The sequence below is a fragment of the Gracilinanus agilis genome, chromosome 2 (genome assembly GCF_016433145.1).
Source record: "Gracilinanus agilis isolate LMUSP501 chromosome 2, AgileGrace, whole genome shotgun sequence".
Taxonomy (NCBI): Eukaryota; Metazoa; Chordata; class Mammalia; order Didelphimorphia; family Didelphidae; genus Gracilinanus; species Gracilinanus agilis.
Window position 1 is genome coordinate 430,344,241 of NC_058131.1, and position 19,992 is coordinate 430,364,232.

The window sequence follows — 19,992 nt, forward strand, 5'->3', positions numbered from 1 at the left end:
TCAGGCATACAATTTCTTTTCTAACCTTTTTTTTCCCCCCACTTTCCCAAATGCCTTTTCTGCTTGAGAGGACTTACGAGATTGTGTTCTAGAGACACACACTTCAAGAACCTAGAAGGTCCCTCCATTACCATGAGAAGGTATAAGGAGGAAGAGAGCATGAAAGAGACTTGTCTCATTGCACCACCTCGAGGAAGTTTCCTGACTGAGTATAGGAGCTCTCTCCGAGACAGCAGACTCGGCCCCTTCCCTTTGGAAAGCACCTCTAAAAACACTTAACCACTTGAGCTTTCCAAATCTCTGTCCCTATCATTGTAAAATGATAGGGTATAAAAATCCTTGCTGCACCCAAATCTCAGAACTCTCTTCTTGGCCCTATGGCTTAAAGAATGTTAGCATTTTTTTTTTAATACTTCAATAGGAACTTTTCCCCAAGAGGGCAAATCCATCTTTGCCTCAATTTTAAGCCAAACTGTAAAAATCACTGGCGGTTTTCCATTGCTTTGTCTGTGGTTACCTCATCAGGAAGTGCAGGAATTAGATCCCAAGAGTGAGAATCACCAAGCTCTTCTTTGTGGGATGGATGCTTATCTGAAGCAACCCAGAACTCAGGTCTCCCTGGGCCCTTCAGACTTAAGCCCAGAACTTGGATCTCTAGGAATTTAAAACTGCTTGTCCTATACCCCACCCCCCAACATACACATCCTCACCCTACCCTAACAAAAAGAAGAGCCAGGGAGTAAATTGAAAGTGATACACCCTCTGAATCATCCCCAGACATACCGGAATTAAGGAGTCATTCCTAGAAAAGGTTTTGTCTCCACACAGAAATGCCCTGACTCAGGCAGATTTAGCCTTTGGTAGCCCCAAAATCCCATTGACTTTTCATTTCAGGGAGTTCTGGCTACTTTCGAGGCAAGCCCAAACCAGGTACCTTTCTCATTTTTCTGCCACCCTCCTACATCAATGACTGTCAGAGATACTTGTGTTATCTCTGACATTGGTTGCCCTTCTAAAGTTCCTGGTTACTGGCCATGATGGCTATTCCAGATTTATCTGTTTTCAGGATATTTGTGTGTTCTGGGTGGCCAATATGGGTGGGTGGGTGGAGATTCCCTTTGCCTCCAGAGAGGGAGGAAGCTTGAGAAAGTCACAAACCTTGTTGGAGTTTGGGGTGGGGGACAGAGAGAGGAAGCTCAGGGACATTTTGAATCCCTCAATTTTTATCTTTTCTGTTCAGATTTTGGGAGCTAAATACATCTTACCTCCAGGACCCTCTTAAAAAGTCTCTGGTGTCAAAAATTCCACCCACACCTCCCCCAATTCCCGCTTCCCTTTAAGATTAAATGGGGTTTTTTCCTCCCCAGCCCATCCTCCAGTTTCCACTTGAAGCATGAGGATCTAGGTACCAAATGGCTACTTCTCCAGGGGTGGAGGGAATAGGTATCACTCCCTGGGGCTCACACTAACACATGGTCCCTGTCATCCCCTCCTCTAATTTGGTATTAAGTTGGTAAAATGATACATTTGGGGGGATGGGAGAGTTCCAGGTCTGAAGATATTCTCTCTGTTTCCAATAAACTTTGATCATGTAGACTCCAGATCATGCTGATGATTCCAAACGTGTATAACCTGTAAAAAAAACCTTTTTTTAAGTGCTTTAAAATCACAGAATGTCAGAACTGGAAGGGATCTTAGAGAGCATCTAGTAAAACCCTTTCATTGCACAGATAGGGAAACTGGGGTTCACAGAAGGGACAGGACTTATCAAGGTTCTGTCAAAAACAGCAAGTACCTAACCAGCCTTCACTGAGGGTACATGCTGGACTCGGAATCTCATAGAAGTCCTTTTACATCCATTATCTCATTTGGTCCTACAACAACCCTTTGAGGGAGACAGGGAAGAAATTATCTCCATCTTCTATGTAACACTGAGACTCAAAAGAGTAAAGGGACTTTCTCAAGGAAGGCCCAGCAAGAGAACACAATTCTGACTTCTAATCTGGGTCTTCTTCCCTATGGCACAGCTCTTCCCTCTAGACCAAATAGAGACATGGCATGGATGAGAATTCCCCATTCCAAGTCTTCCTCAGCCTCTTCTCTGCTTCAGACCTCTAATCTATCTTGCCTCTCCATCCAGGTGTTCACCGCCCACTACAGACCACTGACATCTCCAGTTTCTACTCTTTATCTCCAAGTGGTGTTGGACAGATTTCCCACACTATGGGCTGGTGAGTGTTGCTGGTTATTACTGTTTCTGACCAACTAGGGCATATGACCTAACGCCCACAGGCTGAGTATTGAGTCAAAGAGCCAAGATCCTGGCTGAATCAGCCAGCACTTCAGTGCAGTTTAGTGCTGCTCCTGCTGCAAGAAAACCTCAATTTCCCCACTGGTCCTTTAGCCATCTCCTTTTACCAAGAAAAGTAACATTCTGTTTCTCTCGGTCTCATAATCTGGCACAGCAGGTTGCCCAGCACCAGTCTTGGGGGAAATTATATTTAAAACCATAAAGGTACCCTAATTTCTGCAAGGAGACTCCAGAGGAGTCATATGCTACTCATGGGACTTCCAAAGCATCAGTCCTCCCTCTAGGGCTGATGAAAAATGAAAGGTGTGACCCCACTGGCTCTCTTCCCATCCTTGATCTTATTTCATATGGGGGATAGTTAAAGGTTTTGTTTAACTTTTGAAGTAGCTGGAGCTGACCAGTCACCATTTTGTTCTCTCACTCTCTAGGGCCTCGATATTCTCTGGGAAAATATCTTTTCCTCTTTCCACTAAACCACCACGGCCTCGCTGTGGTGAACCTAGAGCCTTTGGGAAAATAAGGCAAGGTGGGCCAATTCTGGTAACCTCCCGCAAGAGAGGAGAGATGGGGAGGATTGGCTGACACTGAGGCAGGGCAAAGATCTTGGAGCTAAGCTTGCCAGAAAGTAAGCTTTGGGTTACCATGGTCAATACTAATGGATGGATTAAATGGCTTCAGGGCAGCCATCCCTTCAGATATAAAGTATTTATCCATAAATCTGTTGAGGAAAAAAAATTAAATTAGGAGGCTATCTTGTTTTTTGTCAGTCCTGGGGTAGTTGAGAGTTGAATGTGAGAAACAGAACATAAACATGTGAACAAAGAAATGCATGAAGAAGTATGAACTGTGTGCAATATGAGGTCACTGCAATGGGGATGACAAGGCAAGTGGACTTGAAGCAGATTTACTTTCCCATCTTTTTCTTCCTGAGATGCTCTAGTATCTAGGGGATGCAGAAGAAGTTGAAGGTGGTTATAGGAGGTAGGGGACAAGACTTTCTCTGTTAGAGTGAACCTGGAAGGTGGGAGAACTCCACGTTTCTCTAACATATCCAGTCTTTAGAGAAGATGATGGAGTTGATTTGGATTCCTTTCTGGGTAAAGGAATCAGAAGCTGGGAGGATATTCAGGAAAAAAACATGTGGGGTGAAAGGGGAATGGAAACACTTTAGAAGTACCTGTACAAACAGGGGATTAGTTGGCTACAGAAATTAGAATGCTGAGGCACCTAGATGGCCTGGAGTCAGAAAAGACCTGAGTTCAAATCTGGCCTCAGACACTTGGACAAGTCATCTGACTGCTATCTGCTTCAGTTTCCTCAATTATAAAATGGGGATCATAACAGCATCATTCTGCCAAGGTTGTTGTGAAGATTGCATAGTGCCTTACAGATGCTTAATACATGTTTGTTTCCTTCCATTCATTCCTTTATAAGATTGGGGGAAATGACCTGAAAAGAAAGAGCAACATGGCATAGTAGATTGGGTGTCAGACTTAAGAGTCAAGAAGACCTGGGCTTAAATCCTTCCTTAGAAACCTTGGAACTCACTTTACCTCTCTGGGCCTCAGTTTCTTCATCTGTAAAATGAAGAGGATTGGACAAGTGAACTCTGAGGTCCCTCGTTCCTAATCTGATCCTATGACTTATCTGAAAGCAGGAGATTATGACCAGAAAAAGGAAGAACATGACTTCCTAACTGACAGTGATAGGTGTTAGTCAATCAAATATTTTCTGAGTAAGGACCTACCATATGAAAGGATTTGCGCTTTGCTGCTGATGCTGAGTAAGTCTTGTTCCTTGTCCTCTGATCACATTTCTCTGGGTGTAAAGGACTCACACATGAAAAATTAACAGGATTTGTCAGTGGTGAAGCAATAAAGAGAGGTGAGAAAACTTTGTAAAAACTGGAGTAGTCAATGAAGACTTCCTGGAGGAAATAGGACTAGAGCTGACCTTAGGAAATAACTAGACCTGGAGGTAAGGGGGCCAGAACTTGCAGCCTAAGGACAAAGGAGGGAACAAGCCCTTGTAGAACCCTGACCTCAGTTCTGTGGATTCTATATGAATGCTTGATTACATAACTGGCCTGAGTTTTAGAATGAAAGGGAGGCCTTGAGTACACCAGACAGTGGGTTGCCCCTCCATCTTCACTTCCACCAGTTCCTGATCCACTCTGATTTCCCTAAAGGACTCTGCTGGCCACTAGGAGGAAATGACCTGAAGAATGATAAAGCCTTGGAATAGGATCCCATGATCACTAAGCTAACCCAAGAGGCCAACAGAGCCTTTCTCCAATTACCTTACCCGTCCTTCGCTAACCTTCTTGGCTGTGTTACTTTGGGCAAGTTTCTTTGATTCTTTGGACCTTAGATGAGCAAGTTGGAGTACAATTAGAAATTCTTTCAGCTCTAAATCAATGGTGCCTGTGTGTCCATTCACATTGGTCTAGTGCTCAGACCAGTTCAGCTCCCTAATTTGTCACAGCACCTGGTCTCCTCCCAGCCCTCATTGCTGTATAGTATGCTCAACCTCTTGCCCAAACACTCCAAACCCCTTTCCTTATTCAAGGCTCATCTCCAGGGTTCCCCTCACTGACAGGGTTGATTTATAGAGAACACATCCGGGGTCTGAAGCACATTCCCCCATTTCCCAAGCCTAAGGCCTTCTTAGAAGCTCTCCTTACAGTTGGGCCCTAAGCCAAGCCCTCCCACACCCCAGCTGGCACAGCTACCCTCTGAAAAGTGTTATTGCCTCATGGTTCTGACCCTCAGTGTCCCTGACCCAGACAGGCTGCTGTGCTGGGCAGGGTCACCATTTCCACACCCTGGTCAGCCCCAGCTCAACTACGACTTAAGCAACAAAGCAGGACAGGCAGCTGGCTCCAGGCTCTCTTTGTTCCTGAGGAATGGGGAGGGATGGACAAAGCTTGGAGCTGTGATCTGTGGAGTGTGACAGTGGAGGTGGCTCAATAGAGGTGGCTCAGAGCTTCAGGCTCCAGGCTCCTACTCCCTACTCCCTCAGCCCAGGGGCCCTGGAAGAGGCAGACCAGGCCAGGGAGAAGCCTTATTAGTTTTCCCCTTTTTCTTCTCCTTTGATCCTCTGAGGGTGAGAAACCCTTCTGGGCTGGGGAGGCTGGGAATGGATGAGAGCCAGGCCTCAGGAGTGAGGAATATCACTTCGAGATTAATTCTAGCCAAAGATTTATTCATCCAAAGGAAACCCAAATGTGGAGCTTCAAAGGGGGGGGGGGGGAAATGTAGCTTTTGTCTATAAATACTGTGATGGGCTAAATTGCTCTGAAAGGTTGTAAATACATCTCTGTACCTAGGGATCCTCAACCTCGCTATAACAGGGGATTCTGGATTCTTAAATGCCTACCTGTTATTGTCCCCTTCTACTGCCTAGTGCATCCCAAATTATCCTGGAAAAGGAAGCTTTTTGGTATTTCTAAGGTTCTGGAGGAGGAAAAAGGAGGAAAATGGCTTTTATCCTCTTATGAGACTTCTCCCCCCTCCCCCCCCCAAGGGTTGTTAACTCAGCCGGGAGATTTGTGAAAGCTTCTTTAGAAAATTTTAATAAAATTTTATTAATGTATTTTTGGTTTTACTTTTCAGTCATTTCTGGAAATAACTCCTTATGGGAATTGAATTTGGTTTTATTCTATTCCATTTTGAATAGTCCTCAGTGGGTACAAAAAGATCTGGAGCTAGGGTGAGAAGGGGGAATGGCCAGGCTGCAACCAAATGTTTCCCAAGAAACCACAACTGCCTCTACCCCAGCTCACCTTCCTTTTCCACTAGGAACCCAACTTGACCAGGTCAAGAATTTTCCCCTGCATATGGGAGTTCCCTGGCTGGAGAACAACTGTGAATTCTTCTATGACCTTTCCCCCAACCAATTAATAAGCATTTATTAAGCTCTGAGGATACAAATACAAAGAATGAAAATCCCTACCTTCAAGGAATGCACATTCTTTTTTTAAAACTTATTATTTTCAATCAACAAGCATTTATTTTATCTCCCTTTTATTTCTTCACATCCACCCATCCAACCAACCAGGTTCAAACCAACAAGGAAAGAAAAAACTCTCAGAACGAATATGTATTATTAAACAAAGCAAATTGTCTCATTGGCCACATCCAAAAATGTATGTTCTGTGACCATTTTAAAAGTCTTACTCTGTTTACAAGTTCCTTTGGCAAACTCTGGAAATCACAATCCAATTTTCCAATGAGTCCTAGTGGGACATAAGTGCATGTATCCAGAGAAAGGGACAAAATAGGAGATAGAAGAAGCAAGTCTTGCTTCTGGTTCCTAGGCTTCTGTGGCCTTTTAACAATATTTTAGAGAGCCACAGTGATGTGGTGAAAAACGGTGGTGTTCAGAAGATCAGGGTTAAGTCCCTGTTCCAAAACTGAATAGACCTGGTCAAGTATAACTTCCTCTATCCTCAGTTTCTAAATCTTTAAAATGGTAATGATTCCAAAATGAATAGAAACTTAAGTACACTCCATTTCTTTCCTATTGCTTGATGATATCTGCCAAGTTCCTTTACTTCTCTGGGAATTGGTTGTAACTGTTCTGTTCTTCATTTGCAAGAGCTCTAGTTATAAAGGTTGGTCAAGAACTTGAAATCTTCAAGGAAAGTGTCCTTAAAGGAAAAGGCTTTCAAGCTCTTAGCTTCAATAGAATTCCCAAAGAGTAAAGAGGCTGCTGCTGGCTGAGGTGGGTAACACTACTCTCTCCAACTTAGCTCTAGTATCTCCAAGTTTCCCCTCAGACTGTACTAGGTCCTATTCCAAGATAAGGATGGGAGGTAGAATTCCTACAGAATTCTTGGATGTTTCACCCTCCGACCAGTTGGGGGTGATAAAGTAAAGAATCCCCTTGTTTTGAGGGTTTGACATGAGGTGTGGAATCCCAAAACTCACTTCCTAGATCCCGCAACACTGAGGAAGAGCTGTAATCGGAATCTGTAGTGTAAAGCATTTAAATTGGAGAATCTGAATTTGAATCTTTTCCCTGAAACAGACCTATGGGACCTTAGGCAAGTTCTTTTTGAGTTTTAAGTTTTCTCCTGGTCTTTGGTTTCATTATCTGTAAAATTTGGGCCTTAGATTAGATGGCCTCTCGAAATCTGTGATCCTTTGAATTCAAGGGCTCCTAGAATCAATCTGAGCTTAGCAAATTTTAGGTTGTTACTATTGTAAGATTTTATTCCTTAACCATTTTCCTCCCATAGCTGGGAGCATTCTTTTCCTAAATTTCCCAAGGTCTTCTTGACTTCAGGACCCAGTCCTTTACTTCACAGAGGGACCTTTTATGATACATATCAAAATCTGGGTCAGAAGAGCAAATTTATTTGGTTCTATCCTGAAATACAGAGGATGTGGTTTATTTGCCACCACACCACACATACACACACCTCTTTGGACCACTCAGAATGATGGGCAGCCTCTCCAGAACCCCACCCTAAAATCACATAGCAGAGCCTAGGACCCATCCAGGCTACAGGATCCAGTCAATTCTCCCCAATCTGGTTTCCCGGGATGCTCTTCCAGGGAAGGTTGGGCTTGGAACAGTGTGGCCTCAGAAAGAAAAATCTAATATCTAGTGATTGCTGCCTCCCATTCCACACAGACACAAAAGAATCCCTTCCTGGATACTTAAAAGTTTTAGAGCTGGAAGAGACATCAAAGCCATCTAGACCAATTCATTTGTTTTATATATGAGGAAACTGAGGCCTTAAGAGGTTAAGAATTTGGCCATGGTCACACAGTAATTAAGTATTGTAGTATGTCCATTATAGTGTGTGTGTGTGTGTGTGTGTGTGTGTGTATATATATAATTAGGTACAACCTGTTTTCCTACAAGGGGCTTACTCCCATTGCAATCCTATATTGGTAATATTGGTGAAAGTAGCACCAGCCCAAGTTTGGGAAGTTTATATGACCCAACTCTTCTTTCTTTTACCCTCCCTTCATTCTCCCTCCTTCCCAGTTTCCTGTCCTGAACTCTGCCTTCCAAGTATGGCAGTGAAAAAAAGCACTGGATTTGAAGTCTGGATCTGTATCCAAATCTCAGCTGTTACTCCTTTAGCATATGTGACCTTGAGAAAATCACTTCTCTTGAGGTTTACGTTTACCCCTGTGTAAAAAAGCAAATGGTTTAAGTGGTCTAAAACCCATTACAGATTTTTTAAATCTATGATTTTATATACTAGCTCCTGCCTTCTTTACCTCCACCCCCAACCCCCAATCAGCTTCTTCTGTCAGAAAGGAAAAATCATTCTTAGGAAAAGTAAGCAAAGATGGAAACTAATGGCGGGGGGTGAGGGGGGGGGGGTGTTTGTATGCTAGGGATTCACATTTGAACAGAGAAGCCTGGAGAGGAAGAGATATGCTGACCCCAAAGTGTGTCCTTATAGGCATCATAGGAAGTATTTTGGGCAAGGGCCCATAGGGCCATTCATGTCATATGATATCAAGGGATAAGGGTTTTTCCAGTTATCCACGGCCTAAGAAAGGGCATTGCCATTGTTCAAAGTGGTGTTTCTCTGTATCTCTCCTGGGAGTATTTCCTGGGAATGATAGGGGAAGACAGAGCTAGTAATGAAAAGGGAACTTGGCTCTCCCAGGCACATATAATGAGAAAAGCCTGGATCCTTGGTGAATTCTACATCTGCCCCTTATCCTATAATCTCTGGGCCTAAATTTCTTTACAAAATGAAGGGGCTGGGAGTTGGGTAGATGATCTCTAAAATCCTTTCAACTCTTTATCATCAGTAGGCACCTCCCACTCTGACAGTATGCTACTCACAAAGGAATCTCCAACTTGTAATTGAGTTTTGATTGTCAACTTTGGCCTTTGCTGTCCCCTTGTGGTGAAGGGAAACAATCCTCCTTCAGCTTAGTGTTTTGTTTTCCCTCTGAGATTATCCCATAGTTTATCCTGTGTATAACTTGTACATATTTTTTGGAGGGGCATCTTTTCTCCCCTATTTAGACTTGAGAACAGGGACTAGGTTTGGAGTGTGAATGTATGTTTCTTTGAATCCCCAGTGTTTAGCACAGTATCTGACACGTAGTAGGCATTTCATAAATACTAGATAGCTGACTATATTAGCCCCTCTCCCAGCCTGCAAGGTCTTTACATTTTAAAAAATATTTTATTTAAAATAAATGTATATTGTTGTTGGTAATTTTTATATAACCTACATTTCCAAATGTATACCTTCCTTTCCCCCTCCTTCTAGAGACCCCATCCCTAATATATCAAAGAATACAAGAGAAACTTAAAAAAACTGTAGCAAAACCATCAGAAAGGTCTGGACTACACCTACATTTCCCATCTTCAGCACTAGCTGGTCAAACAATAAGGCTATCTATTCATCAGTGGGACAATGGGATTATATGTGTGAGGGGGTGTCTTCTGAAGTGGAATTCTCCTATTAGTTGTTAAGTATGTGCCATACCATCCGTTATCTTATATTCAAAGCTTGAGGATTTTTTCTCGGCTTTCATTTGGTTTGGGTTGCCCATCCTGTTGATTCCTCTCAGCATCATCTTTTATGCCATCTTCTCTCTTCTCTACCCATCTGTTTTTTCAATTGTGTCTGACTTTTCCATAAACTCATGCATACTGTCCATGGGCTTTTCTTGGTGAAAATACTGGAGTAGTTTGCCATTTCATTTTCCAGTGGGTTAATTAAGGCAGAAGTTAAATGACTTCCTCATGTTAGTGCCTGGGTCACATTTAAACTTAGGTCTTCCTGACTCCACACTGGCACTCCATCCACTGAGTCATCTAGCTGCCTGCATTTATTACTGGTGTCCTGAGGCACAGCTAGGTAGTGCTGGTCCTAGAGTCAGAAGACTCCTCTTCCCAAGTTCAAATCCAGCCTTAGATCCTTACTGTGATTCTGAACAAGTCATTTCACCCTAGTTTGCCCCAGTTTCCTCATCTGCAAAATGAGCAAGAAGGAAAAAGCAAACCACTCCGGAATCTTTGCCAAAAGAACCCCAAATGGAGTGACAAAAAGTTAGATGTGACTAAACAACAAAAACTTCTTGATAATTCCTCTGGCTTCTCTCTCTCATCTCTTTCCCTATTCCAGCCCCAACCAACTCATCCTTCACATCATTCCTAATCTTTCATTTTCAGAGATCCAGTTATGTTTACTCATCAGCTGAAAAAATATTGACCATCAAAAAACATCCAAACTTTGCCTAGCATTCAATATCCTATAGTTTGACGCCAACTTACCTCTTATACTCCCATCCAACTGACTTTATGTTCCAAATCATACTGTATACTTCCCCTTATCCCTGAGGAATGTTTGTGTCTTCTCAGTTTCCTAAACCTATTATTTCTTCTCTCCCACCCTTTGACTTCCCACTTTCTAGCGCTAAAACCTAAGATTCCCTCAAATCCCACATAACTTTTTTGCATACTACTATATATCCTAATTATATCTTACCCTCTTCTACACAGCAAGATTCTGTAGAGGCAGGGACTGTCTTATCTCAATTTTGAATCTCCCCCAACACCTAGCACTTACTTGAATGAACAACTGAATGCAATCTCCTCTTTAACCCCTAGACTATAAATTCTGATACCAGTGGTCTGCTCCTACTCAATTTCCCTGAAGGAGTCTTGGGGGGGAGAGGGGGGCACGGAATTCCTGACTAGGAGAAGTTGAACTAGAAGTTGAGCCTCTGACTTTCCATCTGGCTCTGAGATTCTGATACAGAATGTTCTTAGAAGGAATGTGTCTCCCTGGCATCCCTTGGAAACCCTTCCCAAATGTCTAGCCTTTCACTGTCCTTGCTATACATTTTAAGCCAGCTTCCTCTTGCCCATTCTGCCCAATCTCAGCAGAGCCAGAGCAGCTGCTCAACTCTCTCTCTTCCCTGATCACAGGGCGAGCCCACCTCTCTATCCCCTCTCCCCTTCCTGTGGATATAGACAGCACTTTTCGACTGCAGTCTCCCCGGGGGCACCTTACCCTAGGTGAGTATGGGCCATTGGTTCCATGTGTTCAAGGTGGCTCAGCCAGGCCCCTTCAGCTTTCTCCATGTGCTGTCCTGCCAGTGCTGGCATAGGGGTGGTGGAAAGGACCTTGCCCTGTCTGTCCATTTGTCTGTCTGCCTCAGGAGCAGACTTTAGCTTGCAGTGTTATGTCTGTCTAGCCTTTCCATTCCATCTTCCCAACTAAGGAGCATTACTACCCCTATTCGACCCCCAGGGGAAACTGGGTCAGCTCAGGCACAGATCCCAAGGTGGATGTAGATGTGTCAGAGTCTCTGGCCTATCCCAGAGTGGACACAAGCAGAAGGGAGTGAACTAGGCCCTGTATCATGGGCTTCACTTTTGTAAAACTAGTCCTACTCCACCTCCTATGGAAGGGGGAAGAAGCCCAAACTTCTGTCTCCATTGTATGTGCTAGCCTCCAATCATATGCACGCATCTGTGTGTGCGCATCAGCTCTTGTGTATACATGCTTAGCTCCTGCTTCTGCTCCATTTTACTCTAGTGGAAGGGAGAAGCCAAATCTTGGCAGAGTTACTTACCCCTCAGGCAGCATCAGGCAGGATGATTGCTGGCTTCCTTCCCAGGTCTCCCACCTCAATGCTTTTGACTTCTAGGCCTAGTTCAGCAGAAATTGAGCCTTCTCTGCCCCCAAGGCACCAAACACACCAATACTGATCAATACTGATACTCAGCCCCCAAATACCACGATGCAGTGTAACTTCTTATAAGGAAACAAGGAAGTGGAACTTAAGCCTTAATCACTAAAAATGTTGTATGATAGCAACCAAGTCATTTAACCTGAGTCTGTAAAATGGAGATACCTGCACTATCCACCTTCCAGGCCTGGGAGAAAAAAAGTATTTTGTTCAGCTTAAATTGGAACTGTGTGAAGAGCAGAGTGCTCCAAAAGTGGACTGGTGAATCTGTAGTCTGGGAACATGGGTTCAAATGCTGATTCTGCCAATTACCATAGGTATGATACTGAGCAAGTCATTTAAGTTTATGAGCATTGATTCCTCATAGGTGCATATGTATGTGTACCAGGTGGTCATGAGTTTATGCTCAGAGTTGTTTAGGAGTGTGTATGTCTCACTTATAGCCTCCTCTCCCTGCCATTTCCCCCTCTCCTCGTGCCTCCTGATTCAATAAACCCAGTGAGTGCCCAGGGCTGGAGGTGCCAGCAGTCAGTGATTCTCTCTCTCTTCTCTCTGCTCCTTCCCCAGGTTCACCCATCCATCTCTGATGCTGAGCTCAGGTATGCACACCACTGGCATTCCCCACCCAGCCATTGTGCCCCACTCAGGAAAGCAGGAGCTGCAGCACTATGACCGGGGCCTGTGAGTGAGCTGGGAGCAAAGATTGGGGGGAAGAGATTGCAATCCTCGATTCAGAACTGGAAGAGACCTGAGTTCAAATCATTGCTCTTACCATTTCCTTGCTATGTAACTTGGCAAATTGTTTTTGTGTCTGAACTCACAATTTACACATAACAAAATAGTTTTGAAGAAAGCATTTTGTAAACTTTAGATACCTATAGAAATGTGTCATTAGTTTTGTCACTAACCCATAATATCCCTTTCTCCCTTCTAAGCCCTGGTTTCTCCTTTTACAATGAGGATGACTAGAACCATGCTGTGAGAAATATAGATCCAAGATACTCCCAAGCATGAGTCCTCAGATGGTGGTCTTCAGAGTACTCCCTGACTTTTCAGCAGCTCACTTTCCTATAGGGGATTTCCTATCGAGGGATCTATGTAAGCCTGCCTGGAACCTTGTTAATATGTCTGGCTTCTCAGGGGGCATCGGGCATCTGGGTAGTTCAGTGGATTGAGAGCCAGGCCTAGAGATAGGAGGTCCTGGGTTCAAATCTAACCTCCGATGCCTTCCTAGCTGTGTGACCCTAGGCTGACTCACTTAACCCCCACCATTGACTAGCCCTTACCACTTTCCTGCCTTAGAAGCAATACCAAGTATTTAAGACAGAAGGTAAGGGTTATATATATGTATGTCTGGCCTTGGGGTTTCAGGGTATGTACCCAAATCTGATGAGACAAGATGAGAGCCAGGCCAGTCAAGATTTTGGCCCAGATAGAGATCAGGGATGCATGCAGCATTAACCCACTTTACCTCCAGCTGAATCTTCAGTTTAATCTAAAGTGACTTCTTTCTAGCTCTAAGGATAGGCTACATACCCCTGACTTGTTGTGTGATTTTAGGCCAGATGCTGCCCCTTTTCTGGGCTAGAGGAGCAAATATTGCCACATACATCTTTATCTCACAAACAATAAATTGGGGGGTGATGATTCACTTTACAAAGAAACTCTTCACCTCCCAAAAGTATTCCTGTAAACAATAGCTACTGTCATCTTCATGAGTTTTCAAATAGGACTTGATTTATAAAAATCCTATTTAAATGCACATTTTCAAAATCTACTGTACAATATAAGGTTCAACAACAATAATAGGTCTACCTTAGATTTAGAGCCCCTCTTGGATATTCTTCTATTTGTCCTTATAATATTCCCTGAAAAGGGAATAATATTTCCCATTTCACAGTGAGTAAACTAAAATCCGGCGATCTTTCAGCTCCTAATGGGTTAGTTCTTTATGGCAGTTTGCTCAGGAGTAGGGTTGGGAGGGGTGGTAATTTAAGTGCCATGATGCTATTTATCCCCCTCATGCTATCTTTATTCAATTCTTTCTACCCACCCACCCTGGCCTCTGCCAGGAAACCTCCATCAGAAGCCAAGCAGGATAAAGAAGCTAAGAAGCCAACTATTAAAAAGCCCTTGAATGCATTCATGCTGTACATGAAGGAAATGCGGGCCAAGGTCATTGCAGAATGCACACTCAAGGAGAGTGCAGCTATTAACCAGATCCTAGGGAGAAGGGTAAGAGCTAGACTACGCCTTGAATCAGGAGGGTTTTGGGCACCTGAGGGGAAAGGAGAGATAAATCATTAAGGGGGAACAGATGGGGAACCTTTAGAATGTGCACTCTATTCTAGCTACCCTACCCCAGGCTTGCTCCATCTTTCTCACTGCCCCTTCCATGTGGTTTGTTGTTTTTTGGGTTGTTTTTTTAAATTATCTTTTGCAGATTGTCTTTCCTTTCTTTATTACTCTGTATCTGGGTCAGTCTTTGTCCTCCCTCTTTGGGCATGACCTTGGAGGACAGGTGATGATCTCCCATCTAGAGATTCGTAAGTGGTGAACAGTCTCTTGTCGCCCTTACACCATAAGAACAGATGAAGTGATGACCAGAAGTATAAGGTGATGGGAAGTCTAAAAAGAGCCAGGAAAATATAAAGGAGCCCTCCTAATGAGATGGGCCTAAGGAAGGTCAGACCTTCAGGGTGAAGTTGGCTGGGCCCAAATAATCACTGTAAACACCCATGTTCCATTTCAGTGGCATGCGCTATCTCGAGAAGAACAAGCCAAGTATTACGAACTGGCCCGAAAGGAACGGCAACTCCATATGCAGCTCTATCCTGGCTGGTCAGCCCGAGACAATTATGTGAGTGTGTTGGACTGAAGACCTTGTGGTAGATGTAGAATTCATCCGAGTTCTTGTGGAGAAGGGTGTATGACTTCTCTCTTCTTAATATTCAATGATAGATAGAAAAACAAAGGGAGAGAATAGAGATAGCAGAAAGACAACTGTCCAGAACAGAGAAATCAAATGCAGCCTAGAAGGGCAGGAGGAGATTGTTGACAGTCAGATGAGAGATGAGAGTGTATAACACTAACCTAGAAAGATATTTAGAAAAAGACAGTAAGGGAAAGCCCTGCACCATAGCCTTCTTTAAGAGGCATAGGTGAGTAACATGAAAGTATAGCACAGAGACTTAGAAGAGAATTTAGAGTTCATCTAATCTAATCCTTACTCAAAATAAGAATCCTGTCCTACAAATCATCATCGATAAGTAGCCATTCAACTTCTACTTAAAAGAATTTCAGAAATAGAGAACTTGCACCTTCCAGTGTAGTCCATACCACTATCAGATAACTCCGATGGAAGTTTTTTGCTTACTCTCCCTGCAAACTTCTATCCACTCACTGTTCCTAATTCTACCTTCTGGAGACAACCAGAACAAATTCAATCCCCTACCCACCCTTCACCACCACCACCACTACCACCCACCAAGGTCTTTTTCTCTGGTCAGATTAAATATTCCTCCCAATTCATCCTCCCATTGTTTGGTATATCTGGGCTCCTGCCATTCAGGTTTCAATGTCCCTAAAACAAGGCACTTAGAGAAGTGAATATAATTTTGCACATCTGATTTAGACCAGTGAGATTATCACATGCCTTCAGACTTAAGAATTATGTTAGCTATTTTGTCTGACATTTTATATTGTGGCCCAATGAGATTAAGTGTACTAGAGCAAGAAAGAACTCTGATTTGTATCAGAAGACCTAGATTTGAATCCCAGTTCTTAAATGGTTTCCTTCTCTGTAAAATGAGGAGGTTGGTCTAGGTAATCTCAAAGGCTCCTTTCAAGAGCTAAATTCTAAATTCCTATCACTGTGAGTTTTTTGGTACCTAAAAAAATCTTTGTTTTGTTTTCTTTTAAACAATATGGTTATGGTCTGCTCCCCTTGGAGTACAGTCCAACCTAGAAAAAGAAAAATAGGAGAGTAAGAAAAAAATATGGTAGAAAAGAAAAAGATAATGTCTTTTAAACTTTTGGCCTTGTATATCTTTGTATCAGGAGACCCCATACTCCAAGAACTTTACTAAGGTGCTGTGATAGAAAAAGCATTCATTAGCTGCTGTTTTCTTTCCTCCATCAGAAGTGCTGTGATAGACTAGATCTAGGTAAGATTTAGGGAGAAGGGTACATGACTAATGGGAGGTTTAATATGTCCCCAACCTTACTAGGACTAAGCCCCAATCCTTTCTTTACACCTTTAGCAATCAAATTTTAAGATTCTGTCCTCTCTCCTGGCAGGGGAAGAAGAAAAGACGGTCAAGAGAAAAGCATCAAGAATCAAACACAGGTGAGCATGCCCACAGGCAGCCAATGTGATTGGGGAAAGGGGTAGTAAAGAAAGGAGGGAGAAAAGGGTCTCCAGAAAAGGGAGAGAGTCTTAGATTCCTAGTGCTATGGAAGATAGGCTGCAGTTAAGTTCCCAGTCTACTGGCCTAGAGGAATTAACAATTTACTTACCCATTCTTATTCCTTGGGAATCAATCATTCCATGTTTGCATAACTTGGAGAGAATTTACCAGATGGTAAAAACAAAAAAAAAAATTTCTTTTTTTTTTTAAGTTTTGTGAGTCCATGTGTAATAGAACTATTGCTGCTGATTTTGACCACAGCATCATACAGGCAAGACTAGCCTTAAGTTAAATGGTAAAGTAGTTGAAGTGTATCTTCTCCCCACTCTAGAATTCCCCTTTCCTCCACACTGATCTCACATACAATATACACACACACACACACAAAATGAGGTGCCTAGTGGTCTACTCGCTAGTTATCAATCCTCCAACCTATCCAAAACTAGTCCCTGGGAGCAATATCTCATTGGGAAAACCTTAATCAACTTATTCACAGAAATAAGCTAATGTCTTAACAATCAAGGTCCTTAGAATGTCATCTGCTCCCTTCCCCTGGGTTATCTGCCTTTTAATAGGAAGCAATGCCTTGACCTCAAGGGATGGACAATTTCCTTCTAACAAGAGATTGGTAGAATTTATGGCATCAGCCACAGACTAAAAAGTATTATAGAAGCAGTAGAGGTCCTTCCTGACATATCTCACAGCATACCTTGTAGGCCAGTTGCCGGTTCATCAGATTTACTAATCTCTACAGTAGAATTCTAAGATGTTAGAGCAAAAAGGGATTTTAGCTATGAGACCATCAAGCCCTATGATTTCATTTCACAGACAAGAAAAACTAAAAGCCTGTAGATGGGAAACACTTTGCTGAAGTTTTCACTGTTGAGTTAGTGGAATAGCTGAATGTGGGATCTATCCCCTGTACAAAAATGACTGTACTGAAATAGTTGTATTGATAATCATTCTGACTGAGCAACAACTAGTGCCTCACAAGTCCCTCCGAGATTTTCATGATGTTTGGATTTGGTCAAGTGAATGATTAATGATACCATTCAAAAAGGCTAACAGGTCTTCTTTCTGATTGATCATGTTACCACTTCTATGGAAAAAAAGGCACCCTTCCCCCTATAGTGGCTGTCTCTTGGCCAATATAAACAGGGAAAGGACACCAATCATAAAGATGATCTCTACATCCCACATTGGTATCTCCACTAGCTTAACCTTATCCTACTACACACCCAAAGAATTTGATTTGTTATACCAAGTTAATGATACTTCAGGTCTACAAAGGGTTAATACCATAGTAGTAAATAAGAATTTATTGCTCAACACCTTTACCTCTAATACAGTAAAACTAGTCTAAGGGTGGCAATTAACCTTTTTTGTCTCAGGAACTCCTTTGGCACTCTGGTGAAATTGATTAACCCCATTCTCAAAATAATGTAACTAAATACATAGGATTAGAAAGGAAACATTATATCAAGATATATATACTTTTTTTTTAAGTTCATATACCCAGTTAAGAACTGCTTGCTACTCTGAATATAGCTGCCACAGAATTCAATTGATTCAACAAGCCTTTATTAATCACCTACTAAGCTCTAAATGCTGAGAGGGGGAAAAAAATGGAAGTCTCTACCCCCCTCCAAGAGCTTACATTCTAATAGATTAAAATAAGGTTATATAGATTAAAATAAGGTTATATTTTAATACACTAAAAACATGACAGAAATGATTAAGTATAGTATAAAGGCTGCAGGGTAGGATCTAAAGGTAGCATCTTAAGCAAGGTAAAACCTTGCCAGAAAACTCTATCTCTGCTTAAGACAATTACACAGAGGGAAGATGATGGCAGCTCCTGCTACACAATGGAATTAGCAGAAATGATAATTGCCAAAGGCAGCAGCCTTAGTCAGGAGCCCCAAAACAAAGGGACAGACAGAGCAAGGAGGCAATTTGCCACAGGAGTTAGCTATAAGAGAATAGTAAGAACAAGAAAGGAAATAGACTGGAGAGCTGGCTTCCAAAAAGTATGAAAGGCATGGGGAATTTTGTAGTGATTCTCAAGAATGTATATTAGGTTTGTATTTCTGGTGATAAAGAGTAATAGCTACATATACACTAAGTTCAGGTCGGTCTTCCTCCTAGGGGAGAAGGTGAAAGGGCTGGAGGAATGCCTCTCTACACTCCAGGTTACCAGGGAGAATGAAGTGTTCCTTGAAAGCCTAGAAGAAGGGCTGCAAGGTAAAAACAAAGAAAAATTATACAAAGAGGCAGAGGGGAATACTGACCCACCATGAGGTTGGAGGGTAGAAGAATGCAATACAAGAAAAGGAAGAGAAGAATGTATATTTTTAATCTAATTAACAGACATGTGTGACTTTTCCCAAAAAAGGAGGGTGTTGGATAGGAGGAAATAGCTTCTTATTCTCTAAGTAACCATGATATGGCACCAGAAAAGAGGTCACCCAGTCATCTTCTAGAGCAAGAAGAGCAGTTATAGGCTGAAGAGTCAAAGTGGCAGCTAGATGTGGATAAGCATGTGACAGAGAGCTTTCCAATATTTGTCAAACTTAAGAACTATCACTAACCCTTAGTGATTCATGTAGGAACTAATGATACCACCAAAGGTACTTAGAAAGCTTGCTAGGAATTAGGAAGTCCTGGGTAAGAAACTAAAAGAGTTGAAGGCTAAATTAGGTTTTGATCATTACTTCCAATGAAAGGTAGAGGTATCTAAAGAGAAAGGCTGCTTCAAGAAATCAATAGGTTATGCCTAAGAATAGAGTTTGGATTTCTGGACCATAACAATGTAGAAATATAATGGATCTTGGCCTAACAAGAACTGGTAAAAATGTTATTTACCAAAAATCTTGTAAATCTAATCAGGAGGAATTTAAGTTAAACATGGAGAAGGGGAAAACTACTCTAATATCTACCAAGTCTTTTTTCAAAGAATAGCAGCTGCAAAACAGGAAGACAATATCTAAGAAGAAGCAAGCTAAAAAATTCATCACCTTAGATGTCTATCTTGATGTACAAAATATGGAAAATACAGTGAATCAGTAATCTTATTTAGGAGGAGACAAATCTGGCCTTCACTAATGTCACTGAGATTTGAAAGTATAGTTCTAGAATAGATAAAAGTTACAGAATTTAAAAAAAAAAAAAAAGATCAAAACCCTTGCATAGGGCAGCTGGGTAGCTCAGTGGAGTGAGAGTCAGGCCTAGAGACAGGAGGTCCTAGGTTCAAATCCGGCCTCAGACACTTCCCAGCTGTGTGACCCTGGGCAAGTCACTTGACCCCCATTGCCCACCCTTACCAATCTTCCACCTATGAGACAATACACCGAAGTACAAGGGTAAAAAAAAAAAAAAAACCTTGCATAGAGGCAAAATATAGTCACTGATCAGGATCTTAAACTATCTGGATTTTTACGATAAATTTATGGATTTACTTTAATAAACTTCATCGAAAGGAAAAGAGATGGAAAATGAAACCCTCTATTTTAGAACTCATTTTTGACCAACAAAGAAAAGCTGGTTGTTGAATATCAAAGCTCAATGGAAAACTAGTGATAAA

At 42.3% G+C, this 19,992-nt stretch overlaps 1 protein-coding gene across 1 annotated transcript in view; it reads left to right on the top strand.

Moving 5' to 3' along the window:
• TCF7 (transcription factor 7) overlaps positions 1-19,992 on the top strand; it is a 118,630-nt gene that overhangs the window by 87,056 nt on the left and 11,582 nt on the right. The window contains exons 5-11 of the mRNA XM_044664686.1: positions 2,141-2,231; positions 11,234-11,323; positions 12,568-12,681; positions 14,073-14,235; positions 14,753-14,860; positions 16,300-16,348; positions 18,558-18,653. Coding sequence (XP_044520621.1) covers positions 2,141-2,231; positions 11,234-11,323; positions 12,568-12,681; positions 14,073-14,235; positions 14,753-14,860; positions 16,300-16,348; positions 18,558-18,653 — 711 coding nt within the window. The remainder of the gene's footprint in view (positions 1-2,140; positions 2,232-11,233; positions 11,324-12,567; positions 12,682-14,072; positions 14,236-14,752; positions 14,861-16,299; positions 16,349-18,557; positions 18,654-19,992) is intronic.